Consider the following 21,917-nt stretch of genomic DNA (forward strand, 5'->3'; position numbering starts at 1 on the left):
AGTCAGTTACTTTAACTTTTTCAATATTATTTGTATATATATTTAATTTTGGAGAGAATACTTGATAACATATAGTTTATAGTAGTTAATAAACATCAAATTAATTAAAACATTTGGTAAAATTTGTGGTTTAATTAGTTTGAAAATCTACAATAACATAAAATATCATTCTTAATTAAAAATAAATTTTATATCAATTGATATTTAAAAATTTTAAAATTGATAATTTAAATTTTATTTTTATTAATTTAAAATATATTAATCTAACACATTTTTTGTTTATTTAGTTATTTATTTATTTTAAATTATAATTAAAAAATTGTTTTAAATTAATTATTTTAAATATTAATTATTTTATATACTAAATAGATTTGTTTATTTAGTTATCTAATACATTTTTTGTTTATTTAGTTCTTTATTTTGAATTATTGATTAGTATTCCAAAATTATTCGTTAACATTTTCAGTAAAAATAATAATACATATTTTTGATATTATTATATACTATTCATTTAAATTTGTTGGTCAATTGAATTGATGTTTTAATTCATTTGTAAATTATGTGTTTTGGTAAGACTTATTAAAATCATCACGAATCCATAATTTTTCGAAATTCAAACTAATATTAAATATTAATTTAAAAACTGAAAAAATATTTAATAAAAATTATTTGCTGAGTATTAAACTAAAAATTTGTCATAGTTTTTTTTATTAAACTAAGAATAAATATAATTTATACTACATCCATTACTAAATGAATTTTATTTTCAAATAGAAATTATTAAAATCACAAAAAATAATAAATTTTATTTTATTTTATTTTTTAAAAAATAATAAATTTTATTATAATTAATTTCTATAACAATGTCAATATTTGTCAAAAAAAAAATTAATATTATTTCAATTTTCAATTTTAATAGTAAAACAAGAGTATTCAGACAGAAAAGAAAAAATATTTGTGTGAAGTGAATGTTGAAAGAAGTGAGATGAAGTTCTAACGCTTTCTAGAAAATGAGAAAACCCAACCGCTTTCCCTTCCACTTTCTCCCACACTTCTCCACCTCATCACATTTACGCGCTTTCGCATCATCATCACTCACTAATCACCTCCCCCACCTACTTATTGCTACTAAATTCAATTTAACGTAAAATCAAATTATAATTATTATCTCAATTACCCAAATTCAATTTTCCTTTCGACATTTGGCAGTTACACACGCAAACCTTAACCCCCTCACATTACTTTCCTCCAACTTTTTTCTTTTTCATACAACTTTCCTCGAACTTTCATGTCATCATTTCATTTTATCATCAACTTTAAAATTATCACTTTAAATTAGGTGCAACTCTTAAATTATATAATATTAAAAATATATTTTTAACATTAAATGATTTTAAAAAAACTGTATGATACAATAATATTTTAATCAACATAAAATAAATATATTAACTATATTATTAATTTTTTTACACCATAGAGATTTATATTGAGGAACGAAGATAAATTGATAACTCAATCAAATAATTTATTTATTTTAAATTATAAAATATTTCAACTTTTAACATATTATTTAATTATTTATACTATTTTAATATAACATTTTTAATATACATTTATGATATTTAGATAATATATTAATAATTTGATAAAGTTAATATTTTTGTGTAATTCCCCATTACTTTTTGTTTTTTTGAAATCCAATTCACCATATTCCCATCTTATATTAACACTTGTCACCCTTATTCTCCATTTGTCTCAAACATTTTATCTGCTTGCACCCACTGCTATTTTCTTCTCTCTTGCTCAACTCAACACAACATTAATTAATTTACTATACCCAAACTCAAATTCACTTTAAAGTTCACAACTTTGAGAACAAAAAAGAACAATATGGAGAACAACAACAATCAACAATCCTTTTGGCAATTCAGTGACCAACTTCGTGTTCACACATCAAATCTAGCAAACCTATCTCTAAACGATTCAATTTGGGGTAACAATTACTCATCCAAGAGACATGATCATCAAAGGAGAAATTTTGATATCAAAGTTGGTGGTGAAATCAACAACAACAATAACGCTGTTGAGTCACTTGGAAAAACACCTGTTTCTGATTACAATGATGGATGGAAACAAATGAACAACAACAACAATGAAGGATCTCTTTTTTCTTTGCATCACAACATGCTTGCTGGTGTTGGTGTTAATGGAGGTTTCAACAAAGGAATTTATTCAAAACCTTCTTCTTATGCTGCTAATCTCAACACTAACAACTTCAATATCAATTTCAAGGTTGGTGTCAAGGGTGAAACTGAAATTTTTCATACACCCAAAAATTCTAAGAAGAACACTAACCTTAACAAAAAACATGGTGACAACAACAACAACAACAACAATAATAATGATGCCAACAAGAATAAGGATGCTAAAGTGGGTTCTGATAAGAGATTCAAAACACTGCCACCATCTGAGTCTCTCCCTAGGAATGAAACAATTGGTGGATATATCTTTGTTTGCAACAATGATACTATGGCAGAGAATCTCAAAAGGGAACTCTTTGGTATGTTCCTTTTCTTTCTTTTTTCCCCCTCAAATATGCAAATTTTCTTATTATATCTGATGTACTTTAAAAAAATTGTACCTTTATTTTGATTTCCATGTTTGGTTGATTTTACTGTACTGGTTATTTTGCTGGTTTTTTTAGTTATATACTCAATCGGTAATGAAATATAAGGTATCTGAAAAGTTGATATCTCATCTAAATTTTAGTCTAGATAGATCAATGTTTCAGATACTCTTATTGCTTATATTTCATTTTAGAGAGAGCTTGTAATTACAAAGCCTGAAATTTTGGACTAGTTGTTGTTTCAGTCTTGTGTAGCATAGTATATTTTGTTGCAGATTATAGATTGGTGTGTTTGGTTACTTAGCCATATAAGGGATAATAATATGTTTTTAAATGTTAATTGAATCCTTTGAGGTGTTTAATTTTAACAATCACAATAGCCTTCAGTATCAATTATGGTTTTTTATTTTGTATATGTCTGTGTTTATTACAGGATTACCTCCAAGATACAGAGATTCAGTTAGGGCCATTACTCCAGGGTTGCCCCTTTTTCTTTACAATTATACCACTCACCAACTCCATGGAGTCTTTGAGGTATGTTACTTGGTTTATACTATATTATATCTCACCTATTCAATTCATGATTTATTTATATACTGATATGAACACTTGTGACATGCTCATAAATTTCGATCAATTTTTTTCCATAAGCAGATTCATGTTATGAGTGCATTGTGGGGGTTTATTTTTGAAGTGTCTTAACATGTTGTGGTGGATTGTTTTGTTTAGGCTGCAAGTTTTGGAGGAACAAATATTGATCCAACAGCTTGGGAGGACAAGAAGTGCCCTGGTGAATCTCGCTTCCCCGCTCAGGTAACATGATCCAATCCAAGCATATGTTATCGTGTCTCTTTAATTTGCTACTAGTTTTTTTATGAGTAAGAATAAAGATTTACAACACACACACTGCTTGCTTAGATTCCGGTTGTGGAAGCTAATAATGTTTTCATAAACATTTATGAATACAGGTTAGAGTGATTACTAGGAAAACTTGTGAGCCACTAGAAGAGGATTCTTTCAGGCCAATTCTTCACCACTATGATGGCCCCAAGTTCCGTCTTGAGCTGAATGTGCCTGAGGTATTTCATCTTTAACTTGCTCACTATTGATTCCTTTTGAATGTTGTTCAGTTTTTTCTTTTGGTTTTAATGAGCCTAATGGCAAAACTCACACACTGAATGTGGAGAAGAGGGGTACTGCATATTCAAACCTGCACCTTGACACATCAAATGTACCATCTCAGCTGTGATTATGAGACAGTTTTTTGTTCATGTCAAAACTAAATTATGCTTTCTTTATTGGTTTGTAGGCGTTGTCTCTGCTGGATATTTTTGCAGAAGAAAAAGATACTTTCAAGGACTCTTTGAAGGCTATACAAGCATAAAAGGGATACAAATTACAGAGAATAAAGGAAAACAGCAATCAAAAGTCAGAAAGACAACAGATAATTAGAGATTTGGGTTTGTTTATATAGCTATATGGACTTAAAAATAGAGTCCTAAGAATATATAAAACAAAGTGAAATATATATACAAAGTGGAGGATGCTTGGATATTCAGCCTATGTATTGTGTTCTTATGTTTTTGTATAGAGGCGGTTGTCCAATTTTTCTTGTGTTTGGTATAAACTATCATATCATATAATATTAAAGAGAATACAATAAGGATTAATTATTAATGAACTATTTTTGCTTGTTGGTTTCTGTACAATGCTACAAATTGACAATGAATGGTTTATAAGTTGATATGCTTTCAACCAATGCTTTAAAAATTGAATCTGCGATAACTCATTCAAAATTATATTTATCAACAATTAGACCGATAAAATTACATTGGTAGAAATTGGAACCAAAGCTTATTTTAAGAAAATGAAGAAAAATAGACTTATATGATGAAATAAATAGCTGTGGCATGTAACATGCTTCAATTTTGAACCATGTTGCTATGGTTTGGTAATCTGAATTGCTAACCAAAAGCCAATACGAATATAAAAAGCATATTCTTAGTTGTCTGTTAGGTAAATTGATCATCCAAGTATATAAACTTAAAAGGTACGTTTGATCCATAAATAATAAAATAGCTTATCCTTAGCTTTTATGGGGAGCTATGGATGTGTAATCGGATTAAAGTTATTTTTAAATTGATTCTTTCGGTTTAACAAATAGCTATAAATTAATCAAATAACATATAATTTATTTTTTTACTACCATGTAAAGAGTCCTGAGATTTTAGTGGCAGCCACAAATTGACAAATAATCATAATTTTAAGTGTTGATAGAGATATTTACATTAATAAAGTATCCACATTAATTAATTACATAAGATAATATCTGAACCTTTACCAATTGGATTGGAATTCGTTTGCTTGTCAATGACCATAAAAATAGACCGAGTTGAAACAAATAAGCATTATTTCCACTAATTGACTATAGTATGGTCAACTATTCAATTTCATTTTTGTGTTTATTCAAATTATGCGTCAATTTTGCGGTTGGTACGTCTAAGACAAGCTGGCTACAACTATTACTTTCGAGGAGTTGCCTTACGGTAGAAGTAAAGATATTTCTTTTGGTTTTTAATATCTAAAATATAAATAAACAACATAAAAAATATGCCAAGTCCATTCGAAGGTAATTAAATTATCAATTTAGTTTATAAACTATCACGCGATTTTCTATTCGCTCTCTTATATATTTTTTGTATAAAATAAAATATATGAAAAAGATAATGTCTCAATTGTTTTAAAAATACGAGAGATAAATTGTTTAATTACTAATTAATAATTAAAAATATTTTCAATACTACTTAATAACAGATAAAGTGATAGTTTAGAGTAAATTAATGGTTTATTCTTCTTAAGCGTGATTCAATGAATGGTTAATATTTTATATTCCATAACATTACTCATTTATAATATTTTTTTAAATGCCAATAGGAGGACATAAGAGAGTCTCAGTTTTTTTTTTAATTAAAAGCCTCATAGTTTTTTTTTTTAATTAAAAGCCTCATAGTTTTTTTTTTAATTAAAAGCCTCATAGTTTTTTATTTTAATCATTACACGCCCGAAGGTATTTACTGATACGAAATAAAGATCGCACATAAAACCAAAAACTAGAAATTAAGAATGTACCCAAAGAAAATAATTGAAAAAGAATTATATACTCTATAGAAATCATGAATGCAGAACTAACACCATTGGGTCCATAGCTCAGTGGTAGAGCATTTGACTGCAGATCAAGAGGTCACCGGTTCGAACCCGGTTGGGCCCTTTTTTAAATTTAATCCATCCCTTTTTTAAATTTAATCCATCTTTCACCCACTATTTTTATTAGTGAAAATTATAATTTATTTCAAACTTAGAAAATGATCATTAATTTTAAAATGATACTGAAAAGAAAGGCTTCCAAATTTTCAAAATAGATTATAAGGCCAATTCTCTAAGCCCATGTCATGTTGAGTATTACAATACTTAATTAAAGGAGGTATTGAATTGATATTTTAAAATGTAATAACTTTTCAGAATTTTTTAAAAAAATATATACTTTTTAAGTTAGATTTTAATGAGTTCGTACCATTAATTTTTTTAATAAATCAAAGTACTTTATAGATTTAGTGTATGTTTGCATACCAATTGTATATGTGCGAATCCATTGAAAAGCTTTGTAGATTCTAAATTCTACATTAAGTGTTATGCATTGGGACACAAATATGCATTTTAAACGTTTATCCAAATACATGCTTACAAGTTGAAAGAAGCCTGTGAATTTTTACAAAACTTACAAGTGTTACTGAAAAAAGAAAAAATAAATTATAAGGTTTTGATAATTTCTTTATAAATCTTAGTGTTTGAGAGGAGGAAGTATAACTCATTGATATTGAGACAAAGAAGTATATAACTTATGCTACATTTTGTTTTCTAAATGATTCATTAATATCATACAATCCATTAATTTTAGCACCCACCGAAAGATGCTACAACTTATTGACATACTACATGATAGAAGTGTTTACATCCAGTTTTTATTAGTTATGAGATAAAAATTCATTTGATTTGAAGATTAATTTACACACAGTTTGATTTTGTTTGAATGACAACCAAAACAAAATCCATTTTGATCCAATCCACATTATTACAGTTTAAGCTAAATTGGATTTCGATTGATTTAAATTGCAACTTTATAAAACATTATTTTAATATTAATATTATAAAATTACTTTACTACAAATTAACATTACAAAACAACTTTGATCAATTATATTTTAAATATATGAAATAAAAATAAAAATATATGAAATTAAACAAATAAGTGTTATTCAAAAATAATTAAAATTAATAAATAATAATTTAATACAATATCATATATTAATAAAAATAAATAAATATTAGCAAATATATATATGCAATTTAATTCAAATTTGATTTTTAAAACTGAATTCTTAATCTAATTCGAGTCGTTTTCAAAAAAATAAAAGATTCAAACATTTTAGTAATATTTAATTTTATACCATTTTTTATTTATTTAGATCGGTTTGTAGTTTTCATTTGAATTAGTTTGGATTTGAACCATCTGCTCTACGGTCCAAATATAGATATTTATCTCGTTGCCCTTTCGTTTGTTGTTTCGTTGCCGTATATTTCTCATTTGATGGCTAATAGTATATAATAAATTATTTATTTTACTGTACCAAAAAAATTATTTTTACAAGAAAAGTTCTTACCCTGAATAATAGTGTTATATAGAAAAAGCATTAAAAAATAATAATTGTTAGTCTGTTTAAGATTTTCTGAAAAATAGTTTTTATAATATTTAAAAAAATAAAAATAAAATTCAAATAAAAGTTTAGTTTAAATAATTTATTTTAAAATATTATTTTAAGTATTCTATTTATTTATTACAATTTTCTTTAAATAATTTTTTTTAAAACGGTTAAAATAAAAAATTATTTGAAATTTTTTTTTAATAAAAATTATTTTTGAAAGATATTTTTTTAATAAATAAAGTCATTTTTATTATACTTAATATTAAATATCAAAATTACTTTTTTAATTGATAATAATTAAGTATAAAACAATTTTGATTATTTTTAAAAAAATTACACAAAAATCATTTTAAACAAACAAAGTGAGTGTATACGTTAGCATTTTCAACATATAACCCAACCATCTTGTATCCTCGATGACGACGTAATTGCAATAATTATAAAGAATTTATCATAATTCTACAAACATAGACAATTTCGGAAGTTCGTTATTTCTAATCCATAGAATGAGTTTAAGCTTAAGAATGATTTAATCTGATTAGATAATAAAAGTTGAGAGTAGGATTTTATTGATGAAGAAAAGAGTAGTAACATGAATACAGCAAATTGAAAGTCAAAGACAAGCAGGGCAATGGACTAAGCCATTCTCATTACACTTGAGGCACCTCTGCACTTGATGAGTATTATTAAGCACCATTTTGCAGCTACCACCACAATCCAAACAAGGAACAAATCTAACACCACCACACCCACCACACCCTTGTCTCCCAACCCCTCTCTCCACACGTGTCGCATTCAATATCCTCCCTAGTCTACCCGTTTCATTCAACTCAACCAACTCCTTCAACCCACCCAAATACCTCCCCTTCACAAATACCCTCGGTAACACTACCCCATTCCCTAATTCTATTTCCTCTTCCGTTAATAACAACTCTTTAACCTCTTTTAAAAACTCTCCGTGAAGTGCCACGTCACGCTCGTCGAATATTACTCTCTGGTTTTCCAATAAATCTCTCGCTCTGTTGCAATCATCGAACGTTTTTCTAACTCCTCCTAACGACGTTGTGTATATCACTACGGCGTCGTTTCCGCCAGGTGGACATTTTTCTGGGTAGTTACTTAGTGGGTCCCTCCTTAGCCTCTCCAAATTCGATTCTCTCTCTTCTTTTTGCTTTTCCAATCTGTCTTTCACTATGAATATGTTGTCCTTCAATTTCGAAGACAACGAAGGTTTCATTGTTTTCATCAATCGATTCTCTTCTTCTTTAACGCCATTAACAACAACTTCGTTCGTCGATTCTGGTGATTGCCCTTTGATTGGGGTTAATTTTGAATCTAACTCTTCGAGTGTGTGGAACGAAGCAACCTTGCGAGGAGGTTGAGGTTGAGGTTGTTGTTGTGGTGACTGTAGTGGCGGTGGTGATTGTGTTGGTGGTGGTTGAACTGTTGGTTTGAGGTGTTGGAGTGTTTTGCTAACTTCATCCCAAGATTGGGGAGATTTTTCAGTGGCATCGAGAATTTGAAGAATAGGAGGAGGGAGTGAAGGTTTATCTTGAGATATGTTGTTGTTATTGTTGTTGTTGTTGTTGTTGAGATGTTTTAGCCACGGCTCTTCGATGGCGTTGATATCGAAAACAGCGAAACTCGTCGGTGGTGGTTGGTAAACGAGGGGTGCGGTTGCGTCGATACGTTTAGAGGAACCACAGCCCATTTCCTCTTTGTTTGTTTTTGTGTTTGTCTTATCGTCAAATGGCAATGCTTGCTTGGAGTGAGTGACTCTTACTCAAATGCTCACACACATATAATCCGTTTAGTACACTTATCTTATTATAGGCCTAACTATAGAGATAAATATGGGTATCAAATTCTCTACTCACTGTAAAAGAAACTATTATTTGGTCAAAACAAATTATCATTTTTTTAATAACAATTTATCGCTTAAAATATAATTCATTTTAAACTTTTCAAATATTTTCAATATTTATAACACCTTAAATGGACACTAGTTTTTCACTCTAAATTTGTTCTATCAAAATATAATATTTGCCCAACAAAAAATTAAACAAAAATAGCATACACTTCTTTCATCTATCTAAATTAAGCAAAGTTAACTATATTAAGATTATTATTGAATTACCTTATGTATAAATGTTGACTTTTTATATTGACATTTCATTTTTTAAGTTAAAATGATATAGTATTAATAAATTATATATTTTAAATAAGAGGGATGTTGTATGTTACGAATCTCACTTGCACGAATATGCACACGTCTGTATGCTGTAGTTTATGGTTGTTATTGGATTAAATTAATTGAATTGTTTCGCATTTTAATCTGTTTGGCTTCACGCCTCTAAGAGCCTGAGACCCTCATATCATCTGCCTCAATACTCACTACTTCAAAAATTAATTTTCTTTTAAGAACTCAGCCATTTAATATTGCAAAAAGACTAAACTATTGTAGATCCTTAAATGGTGTTGTTACTACATGAAAATTTTGTTCAATTTACAATATTATCAAAGGGAAGATATGGAATTAACGATTCTGAAGAGAAGGTTTTCTAGATGGTTCTAGTTCTATGGCCATTACTTTATTTACAATCTTGTTATTTGTTTCATAAAAATAAATAATAAATGAGAGAGAGAAATGATTGATGATATATAAGTTTATAACCACCGTCCGATTATAATGTAATTTGTTTCCAAAAATAAAATAAAGTCATTCGTAGCATTCACATTTCGCACAAATATCCCTTCGCACTATTTACCATTTTTCTTAAAATAATTATAAATATATATGATAATTACAAATATATTTATATTTAAGGATAATTTTTTTCAAAAGGGGTATAATAATAATCAACTGGAATCGAATATTTATTTATTGACAGAATACACTATTAGCCAGGTTGCTGATATTTTCATAACATGTGGTCGATATATTTTCAAATTAGATAATAGTTAAAATATTGCTGGTTTGACTCAATTATTGAAAAAGTTTTATTTAAGATCGAAGATGGGTATCTGATCTAGACTTTTTATTAAACTCTGATTAATTATAGGTTCTGTTTAACATGACAATAAAACGAACTTGTAACTTATAATTTGTAGCTTAAAAATTATAAGTATTGTAGTTATTTTTGAGTAGTTTTGATTTATTATGTTTTTTTTATTTATTTCTGTGTAATTAAAATAATTTATTTTTTATTTATAATTTACTTATTATAATTTTAAATAAATAATTTTAAATTTTGAAAAATGATTTATAAATAATTTACATAACTACATTTTTAACCAAATAAAAAAAATATTAAATTGAATAATTTAAAATAACTTAGTTATTATAATTTAAAATAAATAAAGTTGTTAAATAAATAAATATATATATATATATATAGATATATATCAGATTAATAAATTTAAATTAATTAAAAAAATTAAATTACTACATTTAATTAATAATATTTTTTTAAAGATAATTTATTTATCTAATTTAAAATTTAGATTAAATGTATCAATTTTTTTAAAATTTTATTATAATAAAAAGATTAATAATTACACAGAATTTGAATTATTCTTAGCTGCTATGTGTAAATTTGTCAGATTTTTATTTTTATAATTAAATTCGTTATATTTAGAAAGAAAAAAAAACTTTATATTTTTTATTTTTTTATGAAATAAATTTAAAGTAAATATAATGATACTTCCATTTAAAATAAAAATTTATATTTGACTCTATCTAACGAGTTTTTCCCTCCACGTTTAAAATGTATAAATATTATAAAATTTATATGAAACTAAATAATAGCGTTACAAATTACAGCGATATTGGCGTGATTTTACATTTATTTACCGCAGAATAATTAAGGAGCAAAGTAGTTAATATGAAGATAACGATAATTGTAAGAATGCAATGCATAAGATTGATACACGCGTGGTGAATGTGAGATATGAAATATATGTGGCTTTTGATAGAGGATTATCCATCTAGTTAAGTTTAAATTGGACAAAAACTAGACAGTGAGTGATGATAATGAGTGTAGGAAACATGCAGTCCTTAAGATAAACGTCTGGCAACTGTGTTCTTTACGTGGACCACCCAGACACACCCCACATCCACCTCCAGTCGAATGTTTTTGCTTGGTTGTGGCTACTTATTTTCATTTTTGTCTCCATTCTTAAAATTGTGGCTACTTATTTTCCTGGCGTATTTCCTTGCTTCATAATATATGTATTATGTATTATTAATTTTAAGCTTTTATAAAAATTTATTTTAGCCGACAACTTTTAACTTGAAGATATGTTTGGGATAAAAAGGTTCAGAAAGTATCAACCTACTTTATTTTTAATTTCAGCATTGAAAAAACTGTTGTTATTAATAAATAAAATTTCCATTCTATTTTAAGGCAACAGACTCCATTTTTCGATTTTTGAAAATTTATATTTGAATTGCAAAATGTGCAACAAAAAATAATAATAGGCTTTCTTTAATTTATAATGTGCAACAAAAAATAATAACAGGCTTTCTTTAATTTATGCTCCTTTTATTTTTGACTTTTGAGCCTATGCTATTTTAATATACTCTCGGAAGTATCGAAATTGCAGGCTTGCAGCCCAACGATGAGCCCATAGATCAAACGATGCCCGGCCTTACTAATTGGCGTCACTTACCATTTGGACCCCAAACACTTTGGAATCACTTATCAGGAGAATCTATTTGGGACACTTTAGCCACTCTCTAACTATATACTCCTACAAAACAACTGAAATTACAAAATAGTCTTTTTACTATTTCATTGAAAATTCTGAAATACGAGTGCTGTCTGAAATTAATATTTTTTATTTTACTCTTTGAAAACTATAAAACATTATGCTTTCCAAACATTATCTTTTAATAAAATTAGGAATTTTAAAATATTCGTTATTTGAAGCCAAAAAATATTATTAAAAAAATTATATAAAGTACAAAGTGTGCCATAAATAATCCAAAAATAAAATACAAATATCCATATTAAAAATAATGACGCATGAAATTAAATAAAAAAACTAGGAACATTAGTCTAGCACAAATATTATCGGTTTATTAGAAAAAAAGTTGATTCCGGTACCGTGGTTGATTACTGCAGCTGATTTAATTAAAGAAGTAACAGTGATATTTGAAATCTTTTGAACCGCCAACACATATCATAGTTGGATACAGAGCCTCTAGCGCATATAATTGAAATTGAAATATGCTTTTGTTTCTTAATAAGTTAATATAAATATTAATACGAAATTGAAGAATCTACCTCTTATTCTGTTGTTTTCCCTTTGGATAAGTTGTTATCACAAAAATCCAACGTTTGTCAAAACTAATCCCCAACGGTCCAATTTCACGTGGGAGCCTCTAATATAAACAAAACTACAAAAACTAAAATAAACAAATCTAAAAACAGGACAGTAACTAACGTGCAATGACACTATGAAGACAAGTTTTTGCCGATAACAAGATATTTCAAACTTACAATATAACCTCCTCTAATGTTATTCAAACAGTAACAACACTGAAATTTTGAAACATCACTCAAATTTATCAAAAATGGGAAATTGTTCATTCAAGGAAACTACTGGAGAATGTCACCACTCTATCAGAGTTCTAACTGACAGTGGTTCTGTTTTACAATTCAAAGGTCCAAAAACAGTTTCTCAAGTCCTCCAAAATCACACCGGCTACGGTGTTTTCCGACAAGGAAATGCGTCGTCCCCGTTACCAGAGCAAGAGAACTTAAGCTATGGTATTCTCTATTATCTTCTTCCCTTGAAGGAGGCGAAAAATAACCGAAAAACTAGCTGCAACGATGGAGTTTCAGAACAAGAGCTGCTTCGAAGTGATCATGCAGAGTTGAAGGGAGAGAATGATGAGAGATTAAAGAACTCAGGGCGCGTTGCAGCATGTGATTACGTGGAGAATCTGTCGAATGGTTCAGCTCTTGAAGTGCTGCCATCAGCTAAGAATGGTGTTTGGAAAGTGAAGTTGGTGATTGATACAAGACAACTTGAGGAGATTTTGTCAGAACAGGTGAATACTGAAGCACTGATTGAGAAGATGAGGATAGCTGCAACTGCATATTCTACTAGTAGTCCTACAAAGAGCCGAATCGCGAGCACTTGGAAAGTTGGATGGAAGCCAACAACATTCTTCAATGCATTCTTGGCGCATGTTAACTCTGGAAAATTTACTAAAAGCATTGTTTCTGCAACAGAAGGATCTAATTAAGATTTAAGTTCCTGTTAAGAAAAGGAAACCATTTTCTTTCTTATTCTATTGATCTACAGTCTGCTGTAGAAAATCCAATTTGAAGAGGATGCTTCCTAGTTCATACTCGACAATGCAATTCATGAGTATGATAAATTGATGATGTTAGGTTTTCCCTAACAACAAGGTCTATAAATATGACCTCATTATATATGTTTAGAAATTCTAGGTACATCTAAGCTTGCTGATGCTTAGCTGTAGAGTCTCAATTTATGAATATATTTGGATGACTAGTCCAAATACTGATGATATACAATGAATGTAAGTGTTAATTGAAGACTTTTCAGAGTGATAGATAGTAATTGTTGGTTTCTGCTATGAATGGCTCATAATACTAAATTGACTAATAATCATTGGGAGCCTTAGGAATAACCAAAATGGCATTGCAGGTGGCAGGTTATGTCCCTGATGGGAGGGACTCCAAAGGAGAGGATTGAGTGGACTGTTTTAAGAAATCATTAGCATTGGATAACACAAATTTGGACACAGTATTGGTATGCTAAATTGAGATCTAATGTTTATATTGTACTAATTTAACTTTGCATAATGTAAAGTTTTAAATTTGTAATGCTTAGGCTTTCTTTGAGTTCATAGAGATTTTAAATATTGAGAAAGTTGTATATTGATTCATATATTTTGAATATTTCCAGTTTTTTATATTATGGTTATGATGTCATTAGAAATAATTTGTAATGCTTCTGTCCCATAATAATGTCAAGTTTGCAACAAAAATTGTAAATGCTTTTTGTCCCATTATAAAATTGTTTCCCTTTTGATTTTTAATATAACTTTAATTTCTATTTTCTAATTGTTCCCTCTAACTAATATTATGTACATTCCTCTCAAATTATTATTCTTCACTTAACATTTATAATAACAAAAAATACATTAATATTTAATGAGGACAATTAAGTAAAATCGTCATTTTTTTAATTTGTGTTAAATAGTCAATTAGACAGTTGTTGTGTTATTGAGGAAGTATTATTGTTCTTAGCAGAATGCTAATCTAGTAATCTTACAAGTTTAAAGTTTGGCAAGGGTGAATTGACACAAATACCACTTGAGAAGCAGTCTTCTGTACTCAAACCAAACGATGCCTACTCTATGGGGAAGTGTGCAGCCACTGATCAACATATTACCAAGTTAAACCCAAAGGCCAAAACCACCACAAAGACCTAACTGAAGAAAAAATAACTTGACATAAGAAAAGAAAAAATACCATATTACTGTATTCAATACCATTTGATCCGCCTTCTCTAGAGTCTTCCTAAAATATCTCTATTCCAGTTTCAATACACTTAACAAAACAGGACTCACAGTGATTTCAAGTCCTAGACAAAATGGTGCAGTATCAAAAGGACATGTAGATGCAGGATATTCGGATTACAGAAAAGCAATGCCACATCACTTAAGAGTTGAGATATCTACTTAGTATCTCCATGAAAAATGTGGTTTGGCCATTCATTAGATAACAACATGAATGCTTCGATCTGCAGATGGAAATCCCTGCATCCTTATACGTGTGACTCCATTTTCTGAATGGCTTTTTCTATGGCAGGCACATTTTTCTTAAAGGCTGACCACTGCTCCTCAGTCAAACTTATTCCTGCAACAAAGAAAAATTAATATTCAGAAAACAACCTTCAATTATAGAAAAGAACTATGTGTTATGTAAGGAAAAAATTACAAATGAACTCAACAACAATCTAACTATCTAAGCTTTCACTCGCTATGTTTAGTTAGCTACATGAATTACTATGCGCCATCATGTCCTGTGTCATAAATCAAGTCTTTTTTGGTTTGAACCCTCTGATTTCTAGGGGAGTGAGGCCCTAGTAATTCATAGTTCGGGCAAGAGATAAGTAAAATTTGGCCAATAATTGTTCCAATAAGAATTCGAGTCGTAAACCAAGTCTACTGATAAACATTTTAAACAAAACATCTGTTAATGGCTTTTTCTATATATAATTTCTCTTAGTGTGCAGCAGTAACAATAGATTTAGTTCTACATTTGATAAGAAAAGAAAAACTTTATCAGCAACAAATGACATATGTTCATGCAGGCAGAGGCACACATACTGATTTTTCCTTTCTTTTACAATACAGAAGCTTCTGAATTTCTTGGTAAAAATATCTGTTTGTTGAATCACATGTGAGCATGACAGCCAGGAAAGCATCAATTAGGGAAAATCAAACATAGAACAGTACTAGTCATACTACGTTATAGGGGAAGAGTTTCCCATTACACCGGAATGCAATACTAGAGATAAGCTTTAACGTGTATAAACATTTCAATGCCAAGCTAAAACGAAGTTCTCAACTGGATGAGTTTTGCCATGCCAAAGGCAACGCCGAGATTTCTAAGTTCTAACTAGTCAATCTTAAATATAAGACAGGTAGTTTCAATTCATGACACCTTCATGATCAGTGTAAGGAAATATAGACCAAGCCTGTTAACATAATTAAGTAATATTGGCAGCGAGACACCAACCCATTGTTGATCCTACTGTTTCTAAGATATTAAATGGATCACAACAAATGCTACACTTGAAAAGCTCAACTTAATCCACAACTAAATCTCCAAAGTCCAAACTTTATAAATTTTGTTGGGGCCAACTAAACATCCACGAGAAATGCTAAAGTGGTACTGAAATCGAAGGCATTTTTGAAACAAAACTGCACCTATTAATATCATATAGCCATGGCCAATGCCTAAGATTTCGAATGCATAGTATATGGAAGGATCATAGAACAAAAAATAACATACTCAAAATAAACAATCCCATAATTAAACGACATTGATCTGTCTCGATTTACTTATTTGAGGCTACCTGTTGGCATAAACACTCGTGCGATTGTTTGGAAAAGCTTATGGAAACATATAATGACATGTTCATAATCTGGTTTTCAGTTTATTTCCATAAGCTCTCTTTGATACTACTAATTTATAAAAACAATTATAGATTCTATGAAAGCAGTTTGATTTCATTTTATCTCTTGCTATGGAAATGACTTATACATGAATACATATATGAAAAGCACATATGCTATAACCACTTAATTAAGCTGTTTATCCAAACATGCCTTGAGAAGACATAAAATCCCTACATAGCATTGAACTTGTGCATACAGAAACCACTGAGCATCAAATAAAGTTTTTTTCTTGTCCTACTTTCAGCTAATTAGCTGAAAACTTAAAATAAAACTCCTCATATAAAAGAAAAGCATAATCCAAGTGTACCTTTAGAAGAAGGAAGTTCCTTGCCATCCTTCGTATAAAACTCACGAATGGAGACAAATGTTTTCCCTCTGAACTCCTGAATAGTCACCTTTCTCTTTTTTCCAAGCTGAAATCCAAAACCAAAGACAAGATTCCAGATTAACCCTTTTCTCAATAATTCATCAGTGATAACATTAACCAGTGAAATGAAATAAAAAAATTAAAATAAAAAAGACGAAACAGACCTCGCAAATGACAAGATCGCCAGAATCATCGTACAACTTACTGTCGTTGGAAACACCTCCCTCTTGTTTGTGATGTTGTTTTTCTTTTTCTTTTTCTTTTTCTTCTTCTTCTTCCTCTTGCTGTTGTTGCTTCTGTTGAATAAAAGCTTCAATGATTTGTTTCACGAAGGATTTGAAATGGGGCTGAGATAGGTTGATGCCAAGTTCGTTGGAGGCTTGCTTTCGAACCTTGGATTCTGTAACCTCGTCCATGTTTGATTCTTGTAAGATCTTCGTAACAGTTTCCTCGATTCTTCCTTTCGTTTCGGCATCTTCCATTTTTGGTACAAGCTAACTGGTTTCTATGAAGGAACACTAGATTTTAGCGATTTCGGGTTTGGAGACAAAGATATAAATGATTAAGGGTTTGTTTCTGAAAAAAGGAAAAAAAACACAAATTTATATTTACGACCGGAAAGATACGGTCACACGCTTTTATTAAAATGTACAACACGTCGTTGTCGACAGACTATTTAATACATTCTTTTTTTATGGATTAAATTTTATTCTTCTATTAGATTTTATTATTATATCTTTTTTTGTATAATTATAATTATATTACTCTATTTAAAAAAAATATCAAATATCTTACTTTTTAAATTCTAGCATTTGAGTAATCACCATTTTTTTTTAAAAAAATATATGATAGAGACTTAAACTGTCGACTTTTGAAATATATTGATCAATTTTATAAATCGGTGAAAATAGAGATATTAAAATTGTAATTAAGTTAATTAATTACAGTTTCTCTATTTTTTAAATTGATTTTTTTATCCTCCTATTATATAATATTAACTTTTGTTGTTCCCCTCCATTTTTTGTTTTTTATAATGTAATATGTTAAATAATGACGTGACAATGATGTAAAACAACTGAATTTAATAAAATAAAATTATGTGTAATGTTCTAATAAAGACGATCGTCAACATGGTGGTCTCAAATATTTTAAAAGTTTTGTTTTAATTTATAAAACCAGACATCAAAGAGGAAAACACTACAAAATAAAAAAAAAAAAATTATTTAAATTGTAAATAATTAACATCAATAAAATAAAAAACAAACAAATTAAATAAAAACTATCAATAACTTTCAAATTTTGATTATATTTTTTTGGACAAAACATCTAGACCTATTTTTTTCTCCATAAAATCTAATTATGTTTATGGATTATAGGTTTTTTTTAGCATGATAAACTTTTATCTCTCAGTAGTATTTTTGGGAACCCTATAGTACTTAAAAAAAAAAAACAAAAATAAAAAACAAATTGGATCTTGTTGTGTTGTTGGTTAGCCTGCCCATGCTCATGGTTGGCTTTGATTGTGGAGTTGTGTCGAATAAAAAATAAATTCAATTATATTCAATTTGGCTGTATCACATCATTAGTGAGCATACAACTTCTTAAAACATGGAGCGTGGCCAACAATATTCCACATATGTAAGACATGACATAAAAAATTCCGTTCTATAAATACATGGACTAAAAAGTTAATTTTGAATAAAATAAGAAGATCAAAAGTGCATTTAAGTATGTTTTTATTTATTGTATGTTTTCGTTACAGTGAATAGAAAAATTGATCCCTTAAACTATAAGCATGGTCAAATTACTATTTAAATTTTGCAAATTGACAAATAAATATATAAAATTGTAAAATACAAATCACTCAAAATTTTATTGTTATATATTTGATGTGACACTATAGGTAGATATGCGGTTTATCAACGTTTATTTCATGTCAATATCATATTCCTAGAGACAAATTTCTCAATGATTTTTTTTTTCATCTCACAAACAAAATTGTGAGTAATTGTAATTATGAATATATTAATTATTGACAAATTAGTTTATGAAATATTTAAATTTCATAAAAAAAAAAGTAGTTTATACTGTGATGACATTGATACGAAGTCAACGCAGAAGGATCACATATTTAATTAACGTGTCACATAATAGTCTAAAGTGATAAAAGTTCAAATGAGAACTATTTTGATTAATATTTTACAATTTCAAATATGCATTTATCAATTTATAGATTAATTTAACTTACAATAATAATCTAAATAACCAATGTGACTATTCACTCGTTTTCTTTTGCTATGATATATATGTATTGATAGTGTAAAATTATTTTGCAGTATCACTCAATAATCATCTGTGCTACTGCCACATATGTATGTTTAAAACTTTAAAAAATTAATAATAACTGTCAAATACTTGATTTACCTTGGTTGTGAGTGTAAAATAAGTTTATAGTAATAATTCATATTTCATTTCTCTTTGGTTTAATTGCAACTTTATTTTTATTTTTTATCAATTTACAAAGTTAACTCTCCTATTTTAAAATATGACTATTTGATAATTCTTTTGAATTTTTAAAATAAAAAAAGAATAATGATATAATATATTTTTAATAACGTAACGTACAATTCCATGATATCAAACAATTTAGTACATTAGTAAGTTAAAAGAGAACTTGCATTTTGTCCTGGACTTTACACAACTACCCCATTTTTTCTTTTCACTTTTCTCATTTTTGTGCCTTAGTTTTTGTTGTTATGTTATTTATTTATTTATTTAAAAATACTTTTGTCATTTCAATTATAATTATATTTATTTCTTTTCAATTTCTATTAAACCAAACAAAAAAGTTAAAAGAGAAAGCTATTTCATATTTTTTATTTTTTATACCAACTAACATCTTAAATATAATATATCGCTAATTTATTACTCTTTTCTCCTGCTCTTTTTCACATTTTCATAACCAAACACATTCTAAAATCTTTTTGTTGGGCATTTATTTCTAAATATTTGAACTATTAATAATTAATATTTATCACTACTTAAAAGTTGATACGTTTAGTTTCCAACACCATAAATTATTTATAAATTATGTGTAAGTATATTTTCACGACATAATTAGTGTTTTTTTACGAGTGCATCTAAACTCATGTTGATGGTGGAAATACTTTTTGGTTGTCTTGATTTTTGTGTCTTTTTTTTTTTTTTTTTTAAAAGATAAATTAGTTGGAGATAAGGTATAATTGAATGGTTATGAAGTGATATTTTTTAGGGTTAAAAAAAGCTTAATCCATATTTGATATCCTCTTTATTTTATGAGTGAGGTGTTTTATTATTTTACATATATTAAAAAAATATATAAATTAAAATAAAATATTATTTTTATTAATTATTGATGTATTCAATCTTACTATTAGTATAAAGTAGAAACTTGAGAATTAAAATTACATTAAAACAATTTTGTGGTACATATTTTTTTCGTAAATGAATCACTTATTACGATGGAATAAGAATTTGTTTGTCAAAATTAACTTATTATGAACTTATAAAGTTTTTTTTTTATAAGTTAATTCAAATAGTTTACCATTTTTTCTATCAAACAATTTAGTACATTAGTAAGTTAAAAGAGAACTTGCATTTTGTCCTGGACTTTACACAACTACCCCATTTTTTCTTTTCACTTTTCTCATTTTTGTGCCTTAGTTTTTGTTGTTATGTTATTTATTTATTTATTTAAAAATACTTTTGTCATTTCAATTATAATTATATTTATTTCTTTTCAATTTCTATTAAACCAAACAAAAAAGTTAAAAGAGAAAGCTATTTCATATTTTTTATTTTTTATACCAACTAACATCTTAAATATAATATATCGCTAATTTATTACTCTTTTCTCCTGCTCTTTTTCACATTTTCATAACCAAACACATTCTAAAATCTTTTTGTTGGGCATTTATTTCTAAATATTTGAACTATTAATAATTAATATTTATCACTACTTAAAAGTTGATACGTTTAGTTTCCAACACCATAAATTATTTATAAATTATGTGTAAGTATATTTTCACGACATAATTAGTGTTTTTTTACGAGTGCATCTAAACTCATGTTGATGGTGGAAATACTTTTTGGTTGTCTTGATTTTTGTGTCTTTTTTTTTTTTTTTTTTAAAAGATAAATTAGTTGGAGATAAGGTATAATTGAATGGTTATGAAGTGATATTTTTTAGGGTTAAAAAAAGCTTAATCCATATTTGATATCCTCTTTATTTTATGAGTGAGGTGTTTTATTATTTTACATATATTAAAAAAATATATAAATTAAAATAAAATATTATTTTTATTAATTATTGATGTATTCAATCTTACTATTAGTATAAAGTAGAAACTTGAGAATTAAAATTACATTAAAACAATTTTGTGGTACATATTTTTTTCGTAAATGAATCACTTATTACGATGGAATAAGAATTTGTTTGTCAAAATTAACTTATTATGAACTTATAAAGTTTTTTTTTTATAAGTTAATTCAAATAGTTTACCATTTTTTCTTTGCTATTGTAACTAAAATATTTTTCTACTATTTATAATTTATTAATTATAAATTAAAATAGTAAATTATTTATATAATTTTAAAATTAAATTAATTTTAAATTATTTATAAATAATTTAATATTAAAATCATTAATATTTGTAAGTAAATAAATTTTTATTTAAAATAAATAAAATAGACAAAAATACATCAAATTAAAAATTTATAAACTAATAAAAAAATAAAATTTATAACTACTTATAACATATTTTAAACATCAATTAATAAAATATATTTTAAATTAATAATGTTCTTTTATGTGATTTTATATCTTAAATTAATTCAACCGTTAATTTTATAAAACAATTTAAATAATTTAATAGTTACAAACCACTTTTACCCACA

At 27.5% G+C, this 21,917-nt stretch overlaps 4 protein-coding genes and 1 non-coding gene across 5 annotated transcripts; 3 read left to right on the forward strand and 2 right to left on the reverse strand.

Annotated features, from left to right (window-relative positions):
* Positions 1-1,750: 1,750 nt before the first annotated feature.
* On the forward strand, positions 1,751-4,328 carry LOC101490184 (DCD domain-containing protein NRP-B). The gene is made up of 5 exons (XM_004503538.4): positions 1,751-2,560; positions 3,060-3,160; positions 3,356-3,439; positions 3,595-3,705; positions 3,936-4,328. The coding sequence occupies exons 1-5, from the start codon at positions 1,891-1,893 to the stop codon at positions 4,008-4,010; spliced, it is 1,041 nt and encodes a 346-aa protein (XP_004503595.1). The 5' UTR covers positions 1,751-1,890; the 3' UTR covers positions 4,011-4,328.
* Positions 4,329-5,822: 1,494 nt separating this feature from the next.
* TRNAC-GCA (transfer RNA cysteine (anticodon GCA)) lies at positions 5,823-5,894 on the forward strand. Its single transcript has one exon. It is a non-coding gene; the product is annotated as a tRNA-Cys (tRNA).
* Positions 5,895-7,924: 2,030 nt separating this feature from the next.
* On the reverse strand, positions 7,925-9,202 carry LOC101490829 (uncharacterized). Its single transcript, XM_004503540.4, has one exon. It carries the CDS (start codon positions 9,095-9,097, stop codon positions 8,000-8,002), a length of 1,098 nt encoding a protein of 365 aa, XP_004503597.1. The 5' UTR covers positions 9,098-9,202; the 3' UTR covers positions 7,925-7,999.
* A 3,617-nt stretch (positions 9,203-12,819) lies between these two features.
* LOC101491152 (uncharacterized) lies at positions 12,820-13,999 on the forward strand. Its single transcript, XM_004503541.4, has one exon. The coding sequence runs from the start codon at positions 12,965-12,967 to the stop codon at positions 13,640-13,642; it is 678 nt and encodes a 225-aa protein (XP_004503598.1). The 5' UTR covers positions 12,820-12,964; the 3' UTR covers positions 13,643-13,999.
* Positions 14,000-14,861: 862 nt separating this feature from the next.
* LOC101491466 (RNA polymerase II transcriptional coactivator KELP) lies at positions 14,862-17,573 on the reverse strand. Its single transcript, XM_004503542.4, has 3 exons — positions 17,147-17,573; positions 16,923-17,028; positions 14,862-15,287 (listed from the first exon to the last, which is right to left on the reverse strand). Exons 1-3 carry the CDS (start codon positions 17,462-17,464, stop codon positions 15,196-15,198), a joined length of 516 nt encoding a protein of 171 aa, XP_004503599.1. The 5' UTR covers positions 17,465-17,573; the 3' UTR covers positions 14,862-15,195.
* Positions 17,574-21,917: the final 4,344 nt, after the last annotated feature.

The sequence above is a fragment of the Cicer arietinum genome, chromosome 6, assembly GCF_000331145.2.
Source record: "Cicer arietinum cultivar CDC Frontier isolate Library 1 chromosome 6, Cicar.CDCFrontier_v2.0, whole genome shotgun sequence".
Classification (NCBI taxonomy): domain Eukaryota; kingdom Viridiplantae; phylum Streptophyta; class Magnoliopsida; order Fabales; family Fabaceae; genus Cicer; species Cicer arietinum.

Bases quoted from the DNA above. Each gene is read 5' to 3' on its own strand.
- LOC101490184 (XM_004503538.4), top strand. From the start codon at position 1,891: ATGGAGAACAACAACAATCAACAATCCTTTTGGCAATTCAGTGACCAA. The intron at 3,440-3,594 runs GTAACATGATCC...TTATGAATACAG, and splicing joins AATCTCGCTTCCCCGCTCAG to GTTAGAGTGATTACTAGGAA. The intron at 3,706-3,935 runs GTATTTCATCTT...ATTGGTTTGTAG, and splicing joins TTGAGCTGAATGTGCCTGAG to GCGTTGTCTCTGCTGGATAT.
- LOC101490829 (XM_004503540.4), bottom strand. From the start codon at position 9,097: ATGGGCTGTGGTTCCTCTAAACGTATCGACGCAACCGCACCCCTCGTT.
- LOC101491152 (XM_004503541.4), top strand. From the start codon at position 12,965: ATGGGAAATTGTTCATTCAAGGAAACTACTGGAGAATGTCACCACTCT.
- LOC101491466 (XM_004503542.4), bottom strand. From the start codon at position 17,464: ATGGAAGATGCCGAAACGAAAGGAAGAATCGAGGAAACTGTTACGAAG. The intron at 17,029-17,146 runs GTCTGTTTCGTC...TTTGGATTTCAG, and splicing joins GCGATCTTGTCATTTGCGAG to CTTGGAAAAAAGAGAAAGGT. The intron at 15,288-16,922 runs GTACACTTGGAT...TCTTTGTTGCAG, and splicing joins GGAACTTCCTTCTTCTAAAG to GAATAAGTTTGACTGAGGAG.